The sequence below is a fragment of the Ipomoea triloba genome, chromosome 6 (assembly GCF_003576645.1).
Source record: "Ipomoea triloba cultivar NCNSP0323 chromosome 6, ASM357664v1".
In the NCBI taxonomy this organism is placed as follows: Eukaryota; Viridiplantae; Streptophyta; class Magnoliopsida; order Solanales; family Convolvulaceae; genus Ipomoea; species Ipomoea triloba.
In genome coordinates, this window is record NC_044921.1 from 20732898 (window position 1) to 20754061 (window position 21164).

A 21164-nucleotide genomic window follows, 5' to 3' on the forward strand; every position below is an offset into this window, starting at 1 on the left:
GGGGGGGGGGGGGGGGGGGGGGGGGAACCAATTTACTAATTTTATTATTCCAGTTAGTAGGAGGAATTTTAAACTGAGAAAAAAAACACCAAACACTGCAAAAGGGCATTCTAAGTTTCTAAGCAATTGCAACAAACTGGGTTCATTAATATGCATGGTATAGCAGGATATACAACTATATTCAAATTGGTTATATTGTTTTGATCTTAAAAGTAATCTTCTATAATTTTACATAAGAGGGATGGTTTCATTCAGTTACTGATCACTTGAATATTTTTAATAATAGTGCATAGGAACAATGCTTGTAGGATTTCTATTAAAAACCAAGAACCATAGCCCTGCCCGTCATCCACAAAAAAGTGCAACATTAACAAATTCCAGGGTTCTTGTACACTACCATTCTTGTGGAGGATGAGTCTTGCTCTCTCCATGAACCCCATGATCTTGGAAATAGAGGACGTAGATCACTGCTCCATCCCATGAAACCTTTCCACTCATTATATATACACTACATAGATAAAAATTTAAGTTGTAAACATCTCACCATAATCCATTGATAACATAATCAATAAAAGCAATACATATATAATAATAGACTACAGTACCATTATTCAACAACAAATAGAGATCCAACCACAAGTATTACAAAGGACTTATGAATTGCTAAATTGGTAAGAAGTTCAAAGTAGAAATTTAATAAACAGCAATTGAGCTTTAGATTGACAGAAAGGGTACCAACATAGGGTAGAGACCAATGTGGTATGAATAAACTACAGTGGCATTTCTTCAAATTCCAATGAATAATGACATCCAAGTAGAACTTCTGAATCAATTTATCTTTATCTTCATCCTTAGTTTCTTTTCTTGAATTAAACTAAAATACATATAATTATGAAACTATTAGAAAGAACGAGGTAATCTATAAAAATAATTACACTAAGAAAGAAATAGTTTGAGAATAACAGTTAGCAGTAGGTCATTCAAGATAAAGGAAACAAGACGCCAAGGCTTAAATCTTTACTAGCAGTAGGAGTAACCAATAAATATATGTCCTCTATGAGACTTGACATAAATCGCGCTATAATTCAGGTAACAATCATCAGGGAAATCGTCCAAGAGAATACCAAATAAGCTTGAAATGCACAGTACAACTACTACCAATAAATAAAGTTAATCCCTACCGTGTTCTGTACGAATTGAAATAAAGGCGAAATTTAAAGATAAGAATAAGTGAAGTACCGTTTGAGATCGCTGCACGATGACATCTTTTTCGCCGGAGTCGTGAGCAACGAGGACGTCATTTGCGACGACGGACTTCGCTTCGACGGTGCCGCGGACGATCACGAGCTTGCCGTCGTCGGATTGGTTGGAACCGCTTTGTTCAGAGACGACGGAACGGAGATCGGAAACGCGGACGTAAGGAGCTTCTTTGATTTGGTGTAGAGCGGAGTTTGTAGCCTTGAACTTGAGTACGCTCCGCACGGCAATGAAGGCTAGCGCTAGGCCGATCACGGTGCCGTCCGCTGCCATTACTAGCTGAGAAAGCACCACCGCCGCGGCTTGGTCGGGAGCGGACATCGTTTGCCTTCAATTAGCGTGATTCCAGCTCTCTTCACCGGAGCCGTAGGCTTTAACCGTCTCCGACTCCGATGAATTACGAGCTATACACACTACAGCCTTTCTATGGGATTCCAGAATTTTTTAATAACTTTTTGTCAAAATTTTGTAGGGAAAATATGATCAAATGTGCATGATAACTTTATAGCTATATGTAATTAGACTCCTAAATTTTTTAAGGATACAATTATGCCTATTAATATATCATTTGCTAGGGATCTAAACAGATGAAGCGGTTATTCAGTTAACAATACCATGCTTATCTGTTACTTAATTTGTTGTATACGGGTTACATTGGAATTCTTTGATTGATTTTAATATTTACATTGAACTTCTTTGTCTGATTTTAATAAATTGAAATACTTTTTGTACATTTTAAAAGGTGCAACTCGGTCCAATACACACCTTCTATCATTTTATATCTTTTTTTCTATTCATATTTTCAATGAGATTCAGACTTCTACATTAGTTTCTTTAATCATGACATCAAGTCAAGTGACGAATGTCATCACTACGTTTAGCTCTGAGAGAACAGTTTTTTATCTTTGAATTCACTTTATGTTCTCAATAAAAATATCACATTGTTAAGTATCCGTCTTCTAACAAGTCCTTAAATAGTCTTAGGTTCGAACCCCTCCCAATCAAAATTGACATAATTGTTAAACATATACTACGAATATGCTAGAATCCATTACAAATATAAAATAAAATTTCACATGAACTTTGGTCAATTAATTATAATAACGCATTGGACATTGATGAAACAGTAGTATATAATCATTGCCTTTTTGGAGAAGAAGGATTTGGTTATGTTTTTTAAGGTGCACTGCGTCAATGCACTAAAATTGTAGTGAAACATACAAGGGAACTAAATCAAATCAAATTCATTTATGGCAGAAATGGCAATAAGAGGAAGTATGGATCATGTCAATTAATAGAGTTTTGTATTGCGAAAGCTATGCTCGGGTACTATCCAGTAAGGGTGCTTCTCTCTAAAATTGCTATTGCACTCGGTAATTCAATATTTATACCACAAGTCAGTTATACTTTCTTGAAATATTTACTTTTATAACAAATTTGTTAATCTTACATTAATATGAGTCATGATACTGAATGATATTTATAAATTTTGAAACAGAAAATATACATTTGACAGTGCACTCTGAAACACTAATTTTAAAATATATATTGGACATTTGGACATTGCACATTGGACTATTCAAGCAATGCTGACGTGGTAAGCTATGGAAGAATTCCCTTATATGCCTCTTTGCCTCATGTAGTGTTTTCTCCATTTTTCAATTCCTTCTTTGAATGTGTATCTTTGCCTTAATGTTCAACAAGTTTTTTTTTTGGAGAAACATAACTTCATTAATTCAAATCAAAGTACAAATCATCGACAATAAAAGAAGGAGGGACTGAGTTCCACTCCCAACACACAGACATAGAACAGGCTTCCCTAGCTAGGCTATGGGCAACTCTATTCACAGTGCGACTAACATGAGATATATCTACTTGTGAGACTGAAAGTAGTATATCTCTAACATCAAGCATGACTAGATCAAAAGAAGAATCATCAGCATTACAGTTTAAGCTTTGGACAATCTGGAGAGCATCAGATTCGACTTGGACATTGTTGACTCCATGACTCTTAATCCATGAAAGGGCTTCTCTTATGGCCATAGCTTCTGCCTCCTTTGGAGTGGACACACCCTTCCATGGGATGCACGCTGCTGCAATGAACCGGCCATCGTCGTCTCTTAGCACCCAGCCGAATCCCATAAGCTTTCTGGTTGAATCGACTGCAGCATCCGTATTTAGCTTTAGGAACCCAAGCTTTGGTTTTTCCCACCTCTGCTCCGGCCTTCTTGGATTCGTAGTGTGTCCCTCGCTACCTCCCATGATGTTATTCCAATCAGCTAGATAACGCCTCGTACCCTCGGCCAAACTCCCAGGCGATGCCATCTTCCCATTCCAAACTTTATCATTCCTTGCTAGCCAGAGATTCCAATAGATCATCAGCAATAAGCAACTCTTATCGTTGTCCAGCTGCTGCAGGTGAGTATCCAGCCATTGTTAGTTAATAGTTTAAATTGGGTCCAATCCCAAATCCTAATACACATTATGCAATGCTCAACATATCTTATTTTTAGGGGCCCTGTGCAATCGCCCTGGTCAAGAGCGACATTGATTAAATACCATTATACTTTGAGAAATATATCTGATTTTTCTTCTTTCTCGATAGTATAACTAACCATTGTTGTTATTATCTATTTTTAAATAAAGTTGACTAATTATTTTTAATTTTTACCCAATACTAATTTTTAATTTCATATTAATGATGTTATAGATATGACATTAAAGGTATTCACAATAGATGTGAGAACCATCCCACCAAGGATTACCAATGTTTTGTAGCTAACAAGTGCACTGGTTGATGGCTCAAAGAAGATGAAGTGATACAAATAGATTGCATTTAGTCATTAGAAAAATTTCCCATTTTGTTGGAATAGAAAACGTGCAATAAATTAGCACAAATGTGTTGAATTTATGACAATGTCTCTCCTAAAATCATGTCATGTCCTTTTATGTCTTTCAAATTTTAGGTAATTGATAATTATATATATTTGATAACTCATATTTTGTAACTTCACTAGATTATATATGGTCCAATATATTCCTTGTATATGGAGTCAAATTTTAAATATTGTTGTTACCAAGCCAATTATTCGACCAACTCAACTAGGGTTACAAGTTATAATAGCATATAGATCTTTCTTCCCATTGATATTGACCATTCTTCAAGCACTGGATTAAAGTAATATAGACAGAATTGGAAAGAAAGAAGAAGATCGGATGCTTGAGTTTCAGAAGGATTTATTTGTTCTACTCTGCACTTCTGCAGTGTAGGACGTGTTACTCAAAATTTTATCAGGAACTCCTAAGCTACTACTATTGCACCTACTGCATAGAAAAATGCCGAGGATATATACTCTGCCTACATACAGGACACTTGGGTGATAAATCGCGTACAACATAAAAGGCACAGTGTTGGCAACACACTACATGTCCACATGGTACAAATGCAGCACGCCGCCTTCTTGTTAGGCAAATGACGCACAACTGACGATCAACAACGTCCCCAGTGTCCTCAAACTGAGCAACAGCATTTTGTCGTTGAGTCTGCCTCTGAGGCCTCCTTCCTTTCCATCTGTTCCAGTACCTGAAGTAACTCCAAAATATGTAAATGAGATGACTATGAATCAAACAAAGTTACTACCCTGTTAAGCTTCATGCACTTGAAAACAATAACAAGAAAGGTGCGGAGGAGGCAACAGTGCATTCATTGTACCTTACAGCAGCATAGCTAAGGATACCAATTGCAAGTGAACCAAATACTACCCAACTCCATAGCAAAACTTTTGTCTTAAATGCAAGCTCTACAATCATTTGATCCTTGGTCCTCTCCGATCTATAAAAGTAAAAAATAAAAACAATTTACTCAACAAAGAGCAGAAGCAACAGAGATATTGTTCCATAGTGTTGAGAGGAGAAAAAGGTGCAGCACTCGTAGTAGTTCATAAAACTACAAGCTCCAAGGAGCAAGTTTGTGTTTTCAATAATAGTAGCATGCAGGTATGTAATGTATGGACTTGGCAGAGAAATAGTGGTTCTCACGCAAATGTCAGCACAAAACAAGCATGTAACTATTATATGAAAATGGAAAAAAGGAACTTACAGGAAATAAGGAAGAGAATTGCATGACTTTATCTCTGGAATCCCTCTAATTGAGCTGCAAATTCCAACTGCAGTTATATCCTTCCCTAGTGGCAGGATTTTTTCTTCGTGTAGCAGCCCAACCTTTCCACCCAAAATTGCATGAATGCTAAGAACTAAGAACATAGAATTATAATTGAAAAATCAAACTAACAACATAGATTTTTTCTTTGAGGACATAGATCACTGGTCCATCCCATGAAACCTTTCCACTCATTATATATACACTACATAGATAAAAATTTAAGTTGTAAACGTCTCACCATAATCCATTGATAACATAAGCAATAAAAGCAATACATATATAATAATAGACTACAGTACCATTATTCAACAACAAATAGAGATCCAACCACAAGTATTACAAAGGACTTATGAATTGCTAAATTGGTAAGAAGTTCAAAGTAGAAATTTAATAAACAGCAAATGAGCTTTAGATTGACAGAAAGGGTACCAACATAGGGTAGAGACCAATGTGGTATGAATAAACTACAGTGGCATTTCTTCAAATTCCAATGAATAATGACATCCAAGTAGAACTTCTGAATCAATTTATCTTTATCTTCATTATCCTTAGTTTCTTTTCTTGAATTAAACTCTAAAATACATATAATTATGAAACTATTAGAAAGAACGAGGTAATCTATAAAAATAATTACACTAAGAAAGAAATAGTTTAAGAATAACAGTTAGCAGTAGGTCATTCAAGATAAAGGAAACAAGACGCCAAGGCTTAAATCTTTACTAGCAGTAGGAGTAACCAATAAATATATGTCCTCTATGAGACTTGACATAAATCGCGCTATAATTCAGGTAACAATCATCAGGGAAATCGTCCAAGAGAATACCAAATAAGCTTGAAATGCACAGTACAACTACTACCAATAAATAAGGTTAATCCCTGCCGTGTTCTGTACGAATTGAAATAAAGGCGAAAATTAAAGACGAGAGTAAGTGAAGCACCGTTTGAGCGGAGTTTGTAGCCTTGAACTTGATTACGCTCCGCACGGCAATGAAGGCTAGAGCTAGGCCGATCACGATGCCGTCCGCTGCCATTACTAGCTGAGAAAGCACCGCCGCCGCGGCTTGGTCGGGAGCGGAAATTGTTTGCCTTCAATTAGCGTGATTCCAACTCTCTTCACCGGAGCCGTAGGCTTTAACCGTCTCCGACTCCGATGAATTACGAGCTAATACACTCTACTGCCTTTCTATGGGATTCCGGAATTTTTTTAATATCTTTTTGTCAAAATTTTGTAGGGAAAAATGATCAAATGTGCATTATAACTTTATAGCAATATGTAATTAGACCCCTAAATTTTTTAAAGATACAATTATGCCCATTAATATATCATTTGCTAGGATTCTAAACAGATGAAGCGGTTATTCAGTTAACAATACCATGCTTATAAGTAACTTAATTTGTTGTATACAGTTACATTTAGACTTCTTTGATTGATTTTAATATTTACTGGACTTCTTTGATTGATTTTGATAATTTGAAATACATTTTGTACATTTTAAAAGGTGCAACTCGGTCCAATACACATCTTTTATCATTCTATATTTTTTTTCATTCATATTTTCAATGAGATTCAGACTTTTACATTAATTTCTTTAATCGTGACATCAAGTCAGGTGACGAATGTCACCACTACGTTTAGCTCCGAGAGAATGGTTTTGTATCTTTGAATTCACTTTATGTTCTAAATAAGAATATCACATTTGTTAAGTATCCGTCTTCTAACAAGTCCTTAAATAGTCTTAGGTTTGAACCCTCCCAATCAAAATTAACATAATTGTTAAACATATACTATGAATATGTTAGAATGCATTAAAAATATAAAATTAATTATAATCACGCATTGGACATTGATAAAACATATATTATCATTGTCTTTTTGGGAAGAAGGATTTTGTTATGTTTTTTAAGGTGCACGGCGTCAAGGCACTAAAATTGTAATGAAACACACAAGGGAACTAAATCAAATCAAATTCATTTATGACAGAAGCGACAATAAGAGGAAGTATAGATCATACCAATTAATAGGGTTTTGTATTGGGAAAGCTATGCTTGGGTAATATCTGGTGAGGGTGCTTCTCTCTAAAATTGCTTTGCACTCGGTAATTCAATAGTTATACCACAAGTCATAATTATACCTTCTTGAAATATTTACTTTTAAAAATTTGTTAATGTTACATTGATATACGTCATGATACTGACTGCTATTTATAAAATTTGAAACACAAAATATACGTTGGACACTGCACACTCTGAAACACTAATTTAAAAATATACATGGGACATTGGACTATTCAAACACAGTCGTTATACCGTGGACCATGGTCCACAATGCATTGTAGACCATGGGTCATGGTTGATATTGCAGTTGTGTTGAACTGATACTGCAGTTGTGTTGAAAGGGAACTGCAGTTGCGCAGAACAGGGGACGTGTCATCCATCTGGAACTGCAATTGTGTTGAACGGATACTGCAGTTGTGTTGAAAGGATACTGCAGTTGTGTTGAACGGATGAACGGTCTCTGTTCTGTGCAACTGCAGTTTCCTTTCAACACAACTGCAGTATCTTTTCAACACAACTGCAGTATCCTTTCAACACAACTGCAGTATCAGCTATGATCATGGTCCACGATATAATTTGCGATTCAAACAATGCTGACGTGGGAACTAGTTGAAGTAATAAAAAAAATAGTCCATATTTGGTCGGACGAAAGCTTTCCCGTTACGGAACAAGAGCAGAATGTGAATGTATGAAGTATGACGAAGACTTGGAGTTGACAACATCCAAAAAGGTTTTTGGCATTTTGGGAGTGGTATATAAGATTAGATTAGCTATCGAGAATGGAAAGCCTCCGTTCAGGTCTTCTTCCTCGTTTTCAGCCCTCTGTTTCCACCAATTTCACTCTCGGGTCCGCTTCATTTCTCAACCCTAGCTAGTCATTTTGTGTTTTTTGGTTCCCTTATTTTAATCTATTCACTCACAACTCACAAGCACGTTTTCAGGCAACCATCACTTCGCTGAATCTTTGCTTCCCTTTGTTAATTTTAGATAACAATAACTAATAAGACATATTTTGGATCAGTAGTGATGGATGATCTTGAAAAGGCAATACTGATAAGTTTTGATGAATCTGGAAGCGTTGATTCGGCGTTGAAATCACAAGCAGTTGCTTTTTGTCAGCAAATCAAAGCTTCTCCGTCAATTTGTAGCTTATGTATAGAGCGTTTGTGCATATCGAATCTTGTTCAAGTCCAGTTTTGGTTCTTGCAATGCCTGCATGAGGCTCTTCGTGTTAGGTACTCTTCCATGAGTCCGGAGGAGAAGTCGTTTATTAGGAAATCAGTGTTCTTGATGGCTTGTTACGAGAGCATTGATGGGAAGAGCTCAGTGAGGGTTCTGGATGCTCCGGCATTTGTAAAGAATAAGCTTGCTCAAGTCGTGGTTACTTTAATTTATTTTGAGTATCCAGAAACTTGGCCATCCGTGTTTCTCCAGTTTTTACCGAATTTAGGTAAAGGTGCTTTGATTATTGATATGTTCTGTAGAGTTTTAAATGTGCTGGATGATGAATTAATTAGTTTGGACTACCCAAGGAGCCAAGAGGAGCTCGCTGTTGCAGGGAGAGTTAAGGATGCAATGAGGCAGCAATGCATTGGTCAGATTGTTGGGGCTTGGTACGAAATTGTGTCGATCTATAAGAACTCTGATTTTGATTTGTGCACTACTGTTTTAGATTCCACGAAGCGGTATGTCTCTTGGATTGACATTGGGTTGATTGCAAATGATTCATTTATTGGGCTGTTATTTGAGTTGATATTGGCCAATGGCCTGCCTGATCAGCTCAGAGCTGGTGCAGCTGATTGTGTCCATGCAGTGGTTTCAAAACGCATGGATCCAAAAGCCAAGCTCATGCTCTTGCAAAATCTTCAAATAAGAAGGGTTTTTGGTTTAGTAGCTGCTGATAATGACTCTGAACTCGTATCAAGCATAGCTTCTTTGCTTACTGGGTGTGCCATTGAGGGCTTGGAATGCTTCAAACAATTGAACTTGGAGGACAGCCGGGCAGTCTCTATGGAGGTGCTGAATGAGATTTTGCCCTCGGTGTTTTATGTAATGCAAAATTCTGTTATTGATGAAACATCAAGCATTTTGCAGTTCCTTTCAGGTTATGTTGGCACAATGAAGAGTCTTTCTTCATTGACAGAAAATCAGCTATATCATGTAGGTCAGATGTTGGAAGTCATCCGTTCCCAGATTCGGTTTGATCCCAGTTACCGTAGTAACCTGGATGTTTTAGACAGAATTGGAAAGGAAGAAGAAGATCGGATGCTTGAGTTTCGGAAGGATTTATTTGTTCTACTCCGCAGTGTAGGACGTGTTGCTCCCCATGTTACTCAAACTTTTATCAGGAACTCCATAGCTAGTGCTATTGCACCTACTGCAGAGAAAAATGCCGAGGAGATAGAGGCTGCGCTTTCCCTATTTTATGCACTTGGGGAATCAGTAAACAATGATATGATGAGTACAGGAAGTGCTTTTCTGGATGAACTAGTGGCAATGCTCTTATCAACAAAGTTTCCTTGCCACTCTAATAGACTTGTTGCACTGGTATATTTGGAGACAATTACAAGGTATATGAAGTTTGTGCAGGAGAATACACAATATATTCCCCTAATTCTGGGTGTTTTTCTTGATGAAAGAGGCATACACCATCCAAATATCCACGTGAAACAAAGGGCAAGTTATCTTTTCATGAAGGTTGTGAAATTACTTAAAGCAAAACTTGTCCCATACATAGAGACCATTTTGCAGGTATTACATTGCCATTTTTTATTCTTCTCATTTCATTCTTGTCTATTTCATATTTTCATTAACCAGTAAGACAACGTTTGATTTTCCTTGTGCATACAAATTTTTTAAATGGCATTTTAGAGGCTGCAAGATATGGTTGCTCAATTTACAACTATGTATTGTACTTCTGAGGAACATTCATGTTCTGAAGATGGTATTCACATTTTTGAGGTAAATGCTAAGGGTTTTTCATAGTACCAGATTGTATTTGGATAATGGAATTGACCTTTTGTGTCTGATGCCTTTATTACTCTGACTTTGTTTGACACTTCCCAGGCAATAGGCTTATTGATAGGAATGGAAGATGTGCCACTTGAAAGGCAATCCGAGTATCTTTCTGCATTGCTTACTCCTCTTTGCCAGCAGGTCAAGTTTGATTACCTATTGAACTTATGCTCAACTTGAACAGTAGTATGAGGTCTCATTTTCATTATATGTTTATCTTTTATATTTGCCAGTATTGTAGTGGAAGAAAGCACCCCCTGGGTGGGGTGTGTTGATTTCCTTCCTCATTCTGCAGTTCTGCACATTCATATTTGATATTTATAATCTAAAAAGAAGTTGGGAAGAGTTTCTTATTGTTTATATTCTGTGCTTGGATACACGGCATGCAATTATAACATTGCACTTTCACATTGCTTTGTTTTTATTTAGTGACAATGGACATTTTAAGCAGGTGGAAACATTGCTCTTGAATGCCAATTGGGAAGAGTCTCCTTTAAAGATCACTAATATACAGCAGATAGTAATGGCCATTAATGCTCTCAGCAAGGTCTTCATTTAACCTCTCAAATCTCATTTGGCATTTTTATAGCACCCTGTTTTCTTTTGCATACTTACTGTGATTTTCTTTACACACTCAGACTCTCTATTTCTGATACAAAATTAATATATTTTTTCTTCCCCCTTTCATTTTTTGACCGCGTTTTCTATGCATGTTCATATCATTATTCATTAATGCAGGATCTTGTTTTAAAGTCTATTTGGGAATAATCCTAAAGAATTAACCATATGGCAGTTTATCAATTTTATTTGTTTTATATGTTATTTATTTTTTTTTTTTGAAAACTTATTTTTATTTATTAGTTATTCATTTATTTGCTTTTTTATAGATTGAACAAGTATTTTGATGTTGGTTTTATGCTACTTCAGGGGTTTAGTGAGCGTCTTGTGACTGCCAGTCGTCCTGGAATTGGTCTTATGTTTAAGAAGGTTGGTGAATGTGGGCATGTTCATTAATTTTGTATATCATTTCTACTAAAAATGTCTATTTTGAACTTGATAAATTCTTGATATTCTGTACTATCCAGTTGAGTATTACGGAGTACATGTTAAATGTAGATCATTTGCCTTGTAGAACATTACCTTGGGCAACTCTTTAACATAAAATTATTTTTCTTATTAACATATTTGTGTACCTTTTCATCACTTAAAGTTGGCAATGGTGAATTATATTGCTCTCTGACTTCTGCGTCCTGGCATCTAGTTCCTAACAATAGTTTGAACTTTGAATTTATTGATTCATTTTTTTTGTTTGAAAAAAAATGTACACAAATAAAGCAGGACTCTAGGATGGGATTAGTCACTGATGTTATTTTGAAATGATGAATAAGGAACAACTGCATTTGTCTCCTTTCTCTTCCGCATTATTGAGTGTTTTTTTCCTTTTAACTGAGGTAGTAAAAAATGACTGCTTATTTTAATTCCTTATCCAGATTTAACTATATTTCTGAACTATACTGATACTACTTTAACTTCTTTTCATTCAGACATTGGATGTCATGCTGCAGATTCTTGTTGTATTTCCAAAGAAAGAGCCACTGCGATCTAAGGTATGAATTTGGTTTCTTTCTTATCTTTCTGAATCTCACAATTTTTTACTGATGCCCAATACCCATATTTAGGTCATATCGTTAATTCATCGTATGGTGGACACTTTAGGAGCATCTGTATTTCCATATCTTCCAAAGGCATTGGGGCCATTGCTTGCAGAAAGTGAGGTAACAGTTTTTGGTTATATTTTAGTTGGTAATGTAATAATCCTATGGTAGTTTGACAGGAGTAATTATCGGGTATTTATTTGTGATTTTCCCCTATATGTGGTGATATGACATATTGGTCTAATAATATATGAGGTATTCATTCACCATAATATTTCTCTTTTTCTCCATATGTTTGACTATAAATATGTCCACTGTTTTTTCTGCTTGATTTGATGATGGTAAAATTGTATTGCTATTTATTTTTTACTTAAATAACATATCAGCCAAAGGAAGTGGTTAGCTTTCTAGTGTTGCTTAATCAGCTCATCTGCAAATTCAACACTGCCATAAGTGACATGTTGGAGCAAGTTTACCCTCCCATTGCTGGTAGGATATTCAGTATTCTTCCTAGAGATGCTTTTCCATCAGGACCTGGTTGCAACACTGAGGTATGTGAACTTCTGAAGTGTGTGCCCATTTATGTTCCTGTTCGGGTCCAGTTTTCTTCATTAGCATACCAATTATCAATACTTTCATCTCTTGTTCTTTAGATAATTTGAACAGTTCCTTCTTTTCTAACTTTCTTGGGATTGCAAGCTGTTATAGCTATGTCCAATATTGGACTCTACAAGGTTTGCTCTGTATCTTATGAATCGTGATTGCTTTACTTCATAGGAAATCCGTGAATTACAAGAGCTTCAACGAATGTTCTACACCTTTCTTCATGTCATTGCCACCCATGAGCTATCATCAGTTTTCCTTTCCCCCCAAAGCCAGGTGTACTTAGATCCGATGGTGCAGATGCTGTTAAATGGTTGCTGTAATCATAAGGATATTTTGGTCCGGAAGGTTGTTGTAGTATATATATTTTACTATTATCTTATTATATATAATATACTCCATCCAACTTTTTTTCAATTTCTGCTATTCAGGCCTGCATACAAATATTTATCAGACTAATAAAAGATTGGTGCGCCTATGGTGAAGAGAAGGTAAGTTCCTTTAGATGCACGGCCGCATGTGAGTATATGTTATAGGTACTGAAAGCATGAACTGTTGTCCTCTTCAGGTGCCTGGTTTCCAAAGTTTTGTGATCGAGACATTTGCAACAAACTGTTGTATTCGCAGTGTTCTTGATGAATCATTTGAGTTTCGTGATGCAAATATGGTTAGTTGATTCATAACAATTATTTGAAGGATTTTATAGTAACCATGTTTCTTCCTGCAAATTTCATTATGCTAGATATTCTCTTTTCACTTCATGTCTTCATTATTCTTTTGGGTGTCGTAGAACAATAAAATCGCATTCAAAGTTTGTATGATTTGTGAACGCCCAACTGATTTTCCTCTCATTACCCTTAATTGTTTGGCAGCTTATTTTATTTGGCGAAATAGTGCTGGCTCAGAAGGTTATGTATGAGAAATTTGGCAACGATTTTCTCATTCATTTTGTATCTAAAGGTTTGCCCAGTGCTAATTGCCCTCAAGATTTGGCCGAGCAGTACTGTCAGAAACTACAGGTAATTGACCAGATTCAATCAAAGTGGAAACGCTTTACCGATGGTATAAGCTGTTCATGTTAGGAGACTACAGTAACTAATTTTTCACTGTCTTGCTATTCTGCCACTAGGGCAATGACATGAAGGCACTAAAATCATTCTACCAATTGCTCATTGAAAAGTTGAGACATCAGCGCAATGACAGCACGGTTTTCAGATAGCATTTTCAGAACGTAATAGTTTGGTCTCTGATGTTTATCCAGTTGAGCTCATTAAACTATGTTCATTATAAGTGCGTTCCAATTACTCCGTATATCTTTGCATACTTGAATAACTTCCGTTTCTCTGGATACCCGCACATTATACATATCGCTGCATAATTACATTACAGACTATTGCAGGGCACTTTTCTGTAAATTCTCTTGCTGTCCATGGAAACCCAGGTATGTGGGTGATTTCTATGTCGCATAACTAAAGTTTGATAATACCCTCTATCTTTTTTTCTTTTTTTTTTTTCTTTTTTTTTTTTCATTAAATAGGTGTAAATCTGCTGCAGCAAATTCTTATTACAAAGAATGTTAACATGCTCAGTTTTGGTGGTCCATTGTGAAAGATTCAGCTAGAGTGGCTGGCCTTGTATCAATCTTACAGCACCCAAATCCATATTGCCATTAGCCATTGTGTAAATCTTTCAAGTATATGTATATACATATTATCCATTTGCCCTGCTTACTCATTCATTTTATTAAAATATTTTGATACATAAAATGGTACCTCAACTTCTCCTTTGTTTCTAAATATCAGTATCAGACTACTCTCTGTCTCTTTGCTTGAGTTGTACTTGAATATTAACTGTTGGGCTCCTGACCTTTTACAAGCCTGTTGTGACAACAATCAATAGTTATATCATATCATACATCAGGTCAGCATGAGTATTGTGAAATCTATACAGATTATGTACATACATTTAATATATTACGTATATTTAGTTAACAAATTATGTATATGTTGCAATTAATGTATTATGTATTTATAGTTAATATATTATGTATCTTCAGTTTATTTATAGATACATAATATGTTATGTAATATGATAATTGCAGGTATAAAATATGTTATGTAATATGATAATTGCTGGATTTATCTTTGAAAGATTGTTTCTTTTAAGCTGATGTGGCCAGAATATAAATTTTTTTTTCTTTTTGTTTACACGTACTGCAAGTTTGCAATACAATACGGAGTACTTTTTAAATTTTATTTTGTTATATATTTATTAGAAAATATATTAATTTATTATTGTGATATGAAAGTGGGTCTTCTTTGCAGGTGGGGAATATTGTAAGGATGTAAAAAAAATAATGAAGGAATTACAAATTTAGTGATGTGTAGATAAGACGATAAAATATTTCAAGGATAAAGATAGCCTAAGTAAACATTCAAGGTGACATATAACATGAACACACCAAACATTTGATGGGTGAAAATAAAATCAATTCTTTTAATTTCTAAAAATAAAAATTTAAAATTTTTGTTTTACCAACTCCATGCTATAGATATTTAGGCCAACGAACACACCCTTAGCATTAGCTGCAATCAAAGGACAAATGCTATCACGAGATTTCTCAAACACATGCAACTTCAAATGTAGTGAAACGTAAAAAGATATCATTCAATATGCACATTGATTAATGAATATGTCGTATATAACTAACCTAATTTCTTTTGAACACAACTCTTGTAGAGTCTAAGAGATGAGATAACATCGCACGTCTACTAACCTTTACAAAGCAAACTTTTAGATAGCAACCATAGAATTTGTCTCAAGTTCTAGTAACTTAAAACCTGTATTCCAATTGATAATGAATTTGTAGTAGATTGCCTATAACATGTCTTGGTAATTTTCACTAACAAGCTTTCATAAGAGTATACAAAAAGCTTATGGCATCCACAATAGTGATTGTTTTTTTTAAAGGTTTTTGAGGTGCCAACTAGGAGAGAGACGAGGGAAAGTGAATAAAGGAAAAAATGAACAAATCTGACACGTAAAAAGAAAAAAAATCTAAGCAATTAACGCGCCAGCTACACAAGAAAATATCACTTGAAATAGAGATCGAGTAGGTAACATATGATTTTCGTACATGAATATTACGAGTTTGATTATAAGGTTTTCTAATTTAATTCACCTCTTGTGAACTATAATACAAAGAGTATGGTTTATTTAATGTACATTAGTGATGAATATGACAGGTTTCACTCCTAAACAAACAATAATAAAAGTAAATAATATAATAATGGAATTTGATAAAAAGTTACTGTAATTTGGTAAGAAAACTTTGACCCATTGACTCATTTCCACTTTCATCGGCTTTCAGACAAAGAAACGCCTCTTTCTCCGGGCACTGTAAGAAAGCTTTCCCGCCAATGCTCGTGTCGTCGAGAATTCCATTTCTCTTTCTTGTTTCTGAGATCTCTCCTTCGCAAACATATCATCAGTGGTAAATAAAGCTTTGATTTTTTGGCAGTAAAAGTATTGTTAGGATTTCCAAATTATATCCAGTGGCTTATGTTCCCCTTTTAGGGTTGAAACCGGATGAACTATTCTTAAGAGTAGTAATGCATTTTTCATTTTCTTTGTAATTTTCAGGTCGATGCTTCAAATGACCCCCTTGTTCACAAAGTTTGTTCTTTTCTTCGTTCTAATCTCCACTGTGTGTCTCTCTCACAGTCACAGGTAGGCAATGTTTTAGAGTTTCTTCCATCTCTACTTTGACATTGAATGCTTTAATTTTCTCGTGAACTTTGTTTTGGATTTAATTTGCTTTATGGAGTAAACTATTGCGGTGTCAATTCTTAAGAAAAATGCAAATGCAACTTGGCTAATGGACTCTGACTAGTGAAATCAATGACTTTCTAAGCCATTGTAAACAAGGTGCCATCTGTGATTCTTGCTTGAAGTTTGATCTGAAAGGGTTAATTATGCATTTATGCTAGCTTTGCTAGATATTCTGTGTCATTTGTAAAATTAATTAGCACTTCAAGTTGTTACTTTATGATTATTTATCTCATTTGTTTAATGTGCATGAGCTGCAGATGTGAGGGAAAAAGATTATCAAATGCAATGTATATATGGTTGGATTTATTCAGTGCTTGTTTGGATCAGTTGGAGCTTATTGAGAAATAGTTTCAACTGTGGATTGGAGTTCCTTCTTTGCATCTTATTTAACTTTATTAAAGGCGTTTTTATCTTTTTAGCGTGTTGCCCAGCTTATGCTTTTATGAGTGAATAAGCTCGAATAAACCGTAGGCCAAACATTAATAAGGCCTTGAAAAGAGTCAATTACTAATCTCCCTGTTCTGATCAGATCTTTTTCATCCCAAGATGTTTGAAAGAAAAAATAGGAATAATGCTAGGACATCCATCATTTCAGATGGATCAGCTTGAAGTGCAGCGAGTCTAAAAGAGGGGGAAAAGTCGGGTATGCCTAAAAGTGAGAAGGCAACAATTCTTATATGAGAACAGTAATCATTTAAGGATCATGCGTGTGTGTGTTTTTTTGTTTCAAAATTTTCAACTTTATTCTAATTTTGGGACTTAATTTGGAGATGCAGTTCTGATTGTATTTTAACTTTTAAGTTGTTAAACTATTTAGGAAAGGGCTTGAGGTCATTGAGCTGCTGATTATATGAATAATATTATTGCTAACTTTCTTTGATGCTCTAAACTTGTAGATCTTCAGCAGCCGTTACTGCTGAGAATGAAAAGACCTTAGCTATGATTAAGCCAGATGGAATTTTGGGTAACTATTCAAGTGTTATAAAGGAAACCATTAATAATCATGGTTTCAGTATTACTCAAGAACTATTTGTTCAGCTAAACGAGGATACTGTGAAAAGCTTTTATGCTGAGCATTCTTTAAAGAGCTTCTTTCCAAGCCTCATCGAGTACATGACAAGGTATTTTTTTTGCTCTGTTTTGCACTATGAGTATCAGCTTTTGTTATACAATGTAAGATTCTATTAGTTGTTGAATGCAAAGTTTCCCATGTATCTGTCTCTCTTGTACACAATAACAAAAACACAAAAAAAAAAAAAATGAATTGCTGATCCATTTCTCATTTGTTTACCAGTGGCCCGGTGCTGATAATGGCTTTAGAAAAAGGGAATGCGATTGATGATTGGCGTGCTTTAATTGGACCAACTGACCCTCTCAAAGCCAAGGCTACTCATCCTCGCAGGTCAACAAGTTATATTCTTTCATTTATTCCTGTGCAATATAAAATTCCTATGGGGTTTTGCTTAGGTTCTTACCATGACTCCCGTTTCTATCACGTTCAGTATCAGAGCCATGTGCGGGCTGGATGTGCAAAGAAATTGTGTTCATGGTTCAGACTCGCCCCATTCTGCGGCCCGGGAAATATCTTTTTTCTTTAACGAGCCATCTTCAGGTCAAAGTTCTTTCTCTGTTGTGTTTGACTTAACCAGCTATGACCAAATTAATTCATAGGAAAACATTAACCAACATACTTCATGAATTTCATTTGAGTTTTCATCACATTGTGGACAACGATGAGGTAATATCACCCCCCCCCCCCCCCCACACACACACACACAAATTGTTAAAGAAATATAGACAAAAGGAGAAAGATTGTTTATAAAAAAATAAAAAGAAAGAAAGACTACTAAGTAAGCAATTGACAAAAGGAGATAAAACTTTAAAAATTCCTTAATAAAAGTATCAAAAGATTCTTTTTGGGTTTTCATTGTCATTGCCCGCATTTTCTGAAGATTGCGTTTACATTTACTCTGCAGGACATGATGAATTATAAGTTTGAACATTTGAAACATGATGTATGCTGCATATTGTATCATGCCTCAGCCAATGGCAATGCATTACACTTACAGCTCATCGAATATGGACAGCATCCCCGTGATCTTGCTATTAGCTGCATCCTGCAGTAGACAGCCTAAAAGAGTCGCAATCTATGTCACGACTACACTACCTATGCTTTGCACTTAACATCTATCATCAGTTTGCTGCAATAGCTAGATTGATGCCTCGGGCACGCATTGCTGACTATGTATGTGTGTGTTGCTTTAAGTAATTTGCCATTGGTATCACCATCATTTGAACTCTCTTACTGAATTCTGAATATATATCCTTTTTAGCTGGTTTTATTAGAATTTGGAAGTATGTTTGGAGAAAACCTGTTGTGCCACCATTGAGCATATACTTGGTTCTGAAAGCAGAGCAAAAATGGTTTCTTGGTTAAAACCTTGTACCTGACAAACATGGTGGGCTATAATAAGAAGGCTTGGCTGAAACAATTAAACCAACCCAAATAATCAAATATCAATAAAGCCAGTTTTCGGTGGAGCCCTTTGCACAAAATCTTCTTAAGGCTATTAGCACCCTTGCAATCTTCTTACTTTCACAATGTCATATCACTAAATTTGCAATTATTCACTATTCACTCTCTATCCATGCAATTCTCTCTTCTTTCAAAAGTGATTTCACTTTCATATTACGTTATTAAAAAATAATTTTTATCAATAAGGTACTAATATTAATTATTATTATTATAATAATAAAAATATTAATAAAAATGTCAAAAGTTGCTATTACAATTCTAGTAGGAGAATTCTGCACCTGTCAGAATTGCAAAGCATATTTACATGGCAATTTAAAAAAATTGTCACGCCATCTTGCAATCGCTGCTATTGTAGCGCTGCACTAATAGTGCAATTTACTTCTCATATACAGTTTACTATTTATTACATCGGAACAGAGTTTACTTAATGCACGTCCTCAAGTAATACTTGTTGGTTTCCTCATCATCCAAAAAATAAAGCCAGGTTTGGCTATCTAGTTTGGCACCAACATTCAACCTAATCCATTGGACAAAATCTTAAGCCTTTCTAGGACCAACACTCATCTTACACTCTTTGCTTTCTTTCTTTCTTTTTGGATGGGTGTAAATGGACAACGAGATTTTAAGATAAATGTTAAGTGAGAAAGTTTATTTGTCATGAGAACATAACATTTGGGTAAATCATATCGTGAGACAATTTGCGATTCACGAATATGGTATGTTTGAAACCACTAGCCTTTTTTTTTTTTGAGTTAATGTCATCTAAGGTCCTCTGAATTTGATTATTTTGTCACATTTAGTCCCAAACTCGTGAAAATTAGGGACAAAATCGTCCTTTTACTCCCCACCAGGCTAAATGTGTAGCTTTCTTTGTAGAATAATCCCTAATTGCATATTTCTTCTTCTTTATCTCAACTTATCAATTTCTCAAACAACTAAGGCGCAAATTCAACCCATGATTAACATTCCCTAATCAAAACCTAAAGCTTACATCTTTACATATACATATACATCTTTACATTTTTATTTCATAAGAACCAACACTCATTGGATTTAAATCATATTAACATTGTAACAACCATCAATCGAAGATTGATTCAGAATAAAAAGCCCAATTTAACCCGAATCGGCAACCCTAGACCTAAACATCACCAAAATATACATTGCCAATACCAAACCCTAATCGCCGAATCCGTAAAGAGTCCTGCCCTGTCGCTTGAGAGCATACACGACGTGACAATGTCCATTGCGGTGACCGTCTTCCGGTGAGCGTGCTCGGTGTAGGTAACAGCGTTGCGGATCACATTCTCGAGGAAAATCTTGAGGACGCTGCGAGTCTCTTCGTAGATGAGATCGGATATATGCTTCACTCCACCATGGCAAGCCAGACGACGAATGGCCTACTTCGTGATTCCTTGGATGTTGTCCCGGATAACCTTACGGTGTCGTTTCGCTTCTCCCTTTCCCAAACCCTTACTGCTCTTTCCACCCCAAACATCTTCAAAAAATTCTTATCTTCTTCGCTAAGGAAATCTGACCTTTCAAACAATTTTGATTTGCTTGGATTGAATTTCCACTTTAGGGTTGTTTTAGAAGTTGGGAATTTGCAATGAAGAAGAAGAAATATGCAATTAGGGATTATTCTTCAGAGAAAGTTACGCATTTAGCGTGGTATGGAGTAGAAGGACGATTTTGCTTCATATGGTATTAACTCTTTTATATATACTAGTATTTTTTGCACGTTCGTTGCACGGAATGAAATTAAAATAAGAAAAAAAAACATGTACAAAAGATACTATTTTGGCAGCTTTTGTACTTGTTACAAGCTTGCAATACACCGTGAATTAAAAAAAAAATTAAAAATACATTTTTACTAATGATGGTAGTTTCCTACCTAATGGGAACGTGGCGAATCATTAGCGAGTGCAAGCGGTAGATTCGTAAAGATTGGGATGTTTGGGTTGTGCATGCATGTCGGGAGCATAACATAGTGACAAATTGATTTGTTAAGAAAGCTCTTGAGGCCCTTGAGGCTTAAGAATGATGCCTC

At 35.5% G+C, this 21164-nt stretch overlaps 4 protein-coding genes across 13 annotated transcripts in view; 2 read left to right on the top strand and 2 right to left on the bottom strand.

Moving 5' to 3' along the window:
- Positions 1-1778, bottom strand: part of LOC116022065 (E3 ubiquitin-protein ligase SPL2-like) — a 4492-nt gene extending 2714 nt beyond the window's left edge. The window contains exons 1-2 of the mRNA XM_031262618.1: positions 1240-1778; positions 398-508 (exon numbers count right to left, since the gene is read on the bottom strand). Of these exons, the coding sequence (XP_031118478.1) occupies positions 398-508; positions 1240-1578 (450 nt within the window). The 5' untranslated portion in view covers positions 1579-1778. The remainder of the gene's footprint in view (positions 1-397; positions 509-1239) is intronic.
- A 2672-nt stretch (positions 1779-4450) lies between these two features.
- LOC116023037 (E3 ubiquitin-protein ligase SPL2-like) lies at positions 4451-6630 on the bottom strand. The gene is made up of 4 exons (XM_031263984.1): positions 6358-6630; positions 5357-5478; positions 4970-5089; positions 4451-4840 (listed from the first exon to the last, which is right to left on the bottom strand). The coding sequence occupies exons 1-4, from the start codon at positions 6448-6450 to the stop codon at positions 4579-4581; spliced, it is 597 nt and encodes a 198-aa protein (XP_031119844.1). The 5' UTR covers positions 6451-6630; the 3' UTR covers positions 4451-4578.
- A 1509-nt stretch (positions 6631-8139) lies between these two features.
- LOC116022426 (exportin-T-like) lies at positions 8140-14569 on the top strand. 10 transcript variants are annotated; one of them, XR_004099188.1, is made up of 15 exons: positions 8140-10225; positions 10346-10435; positions 10541-10630; positions 10941-11036; positions 11417-11476; positions 12034-12096; positions 12169-12264; positions 12531-12695; positions 12922-13095; positions 13179-13238; positions 13316-13414; positions 13620-13766; positions 13877-14037; positions 14137-14188; positions 14285-14569. XR_004099188.1 is itself a non-coding variant. In XM_031263154.1 (14 exons), the coding sequence occupies exons 1-13, from the start codon at positions 8501-8503 to the stop codon at positions 13964-13966; spliced, it is 2955 nt and encodes a 984-aa protein (XP_031119014.1). In that variant the 5' UTR covers positions 8140-8500; the 3' UTR covers positions 13967-14007; positions 14147-14569. The 10 variants fall into 10 exon arrangements, 1 of the variants encoding a protein (XP_031119014.1); XR_004099186.1 differs by having other exon boundaries at positions 14302-14569; XR_004099187.1 differs by having other exon boundaries at positions 14147-14188.
- A 1543-nt stretch (positions 14570-16112) lies between these two features.
- On the top strand, positions 16113-18949 carry LOC116022969 (probable nucleoside diphosphate kinase 5). Its single transcript, XM_031263888.1, has 6 exons — positions 16113-16240; positions 16390-16476; positions 17475-17699; positions 17873-17980; positions 18081-18190; positions 18555-18949. Exons 1-6 carry the CDS (start codon positions 16167-16169, stop codon positions 18569-18571), a joined length of 621 nt encoding a protein of 206 aa, XP_031119748.1. The 5' UTR covers positions 16113-16166; the 3' UTR covers positions 18572-18949.
- Positions 18950-21164: the final 2215 nt, after the last annotated feature.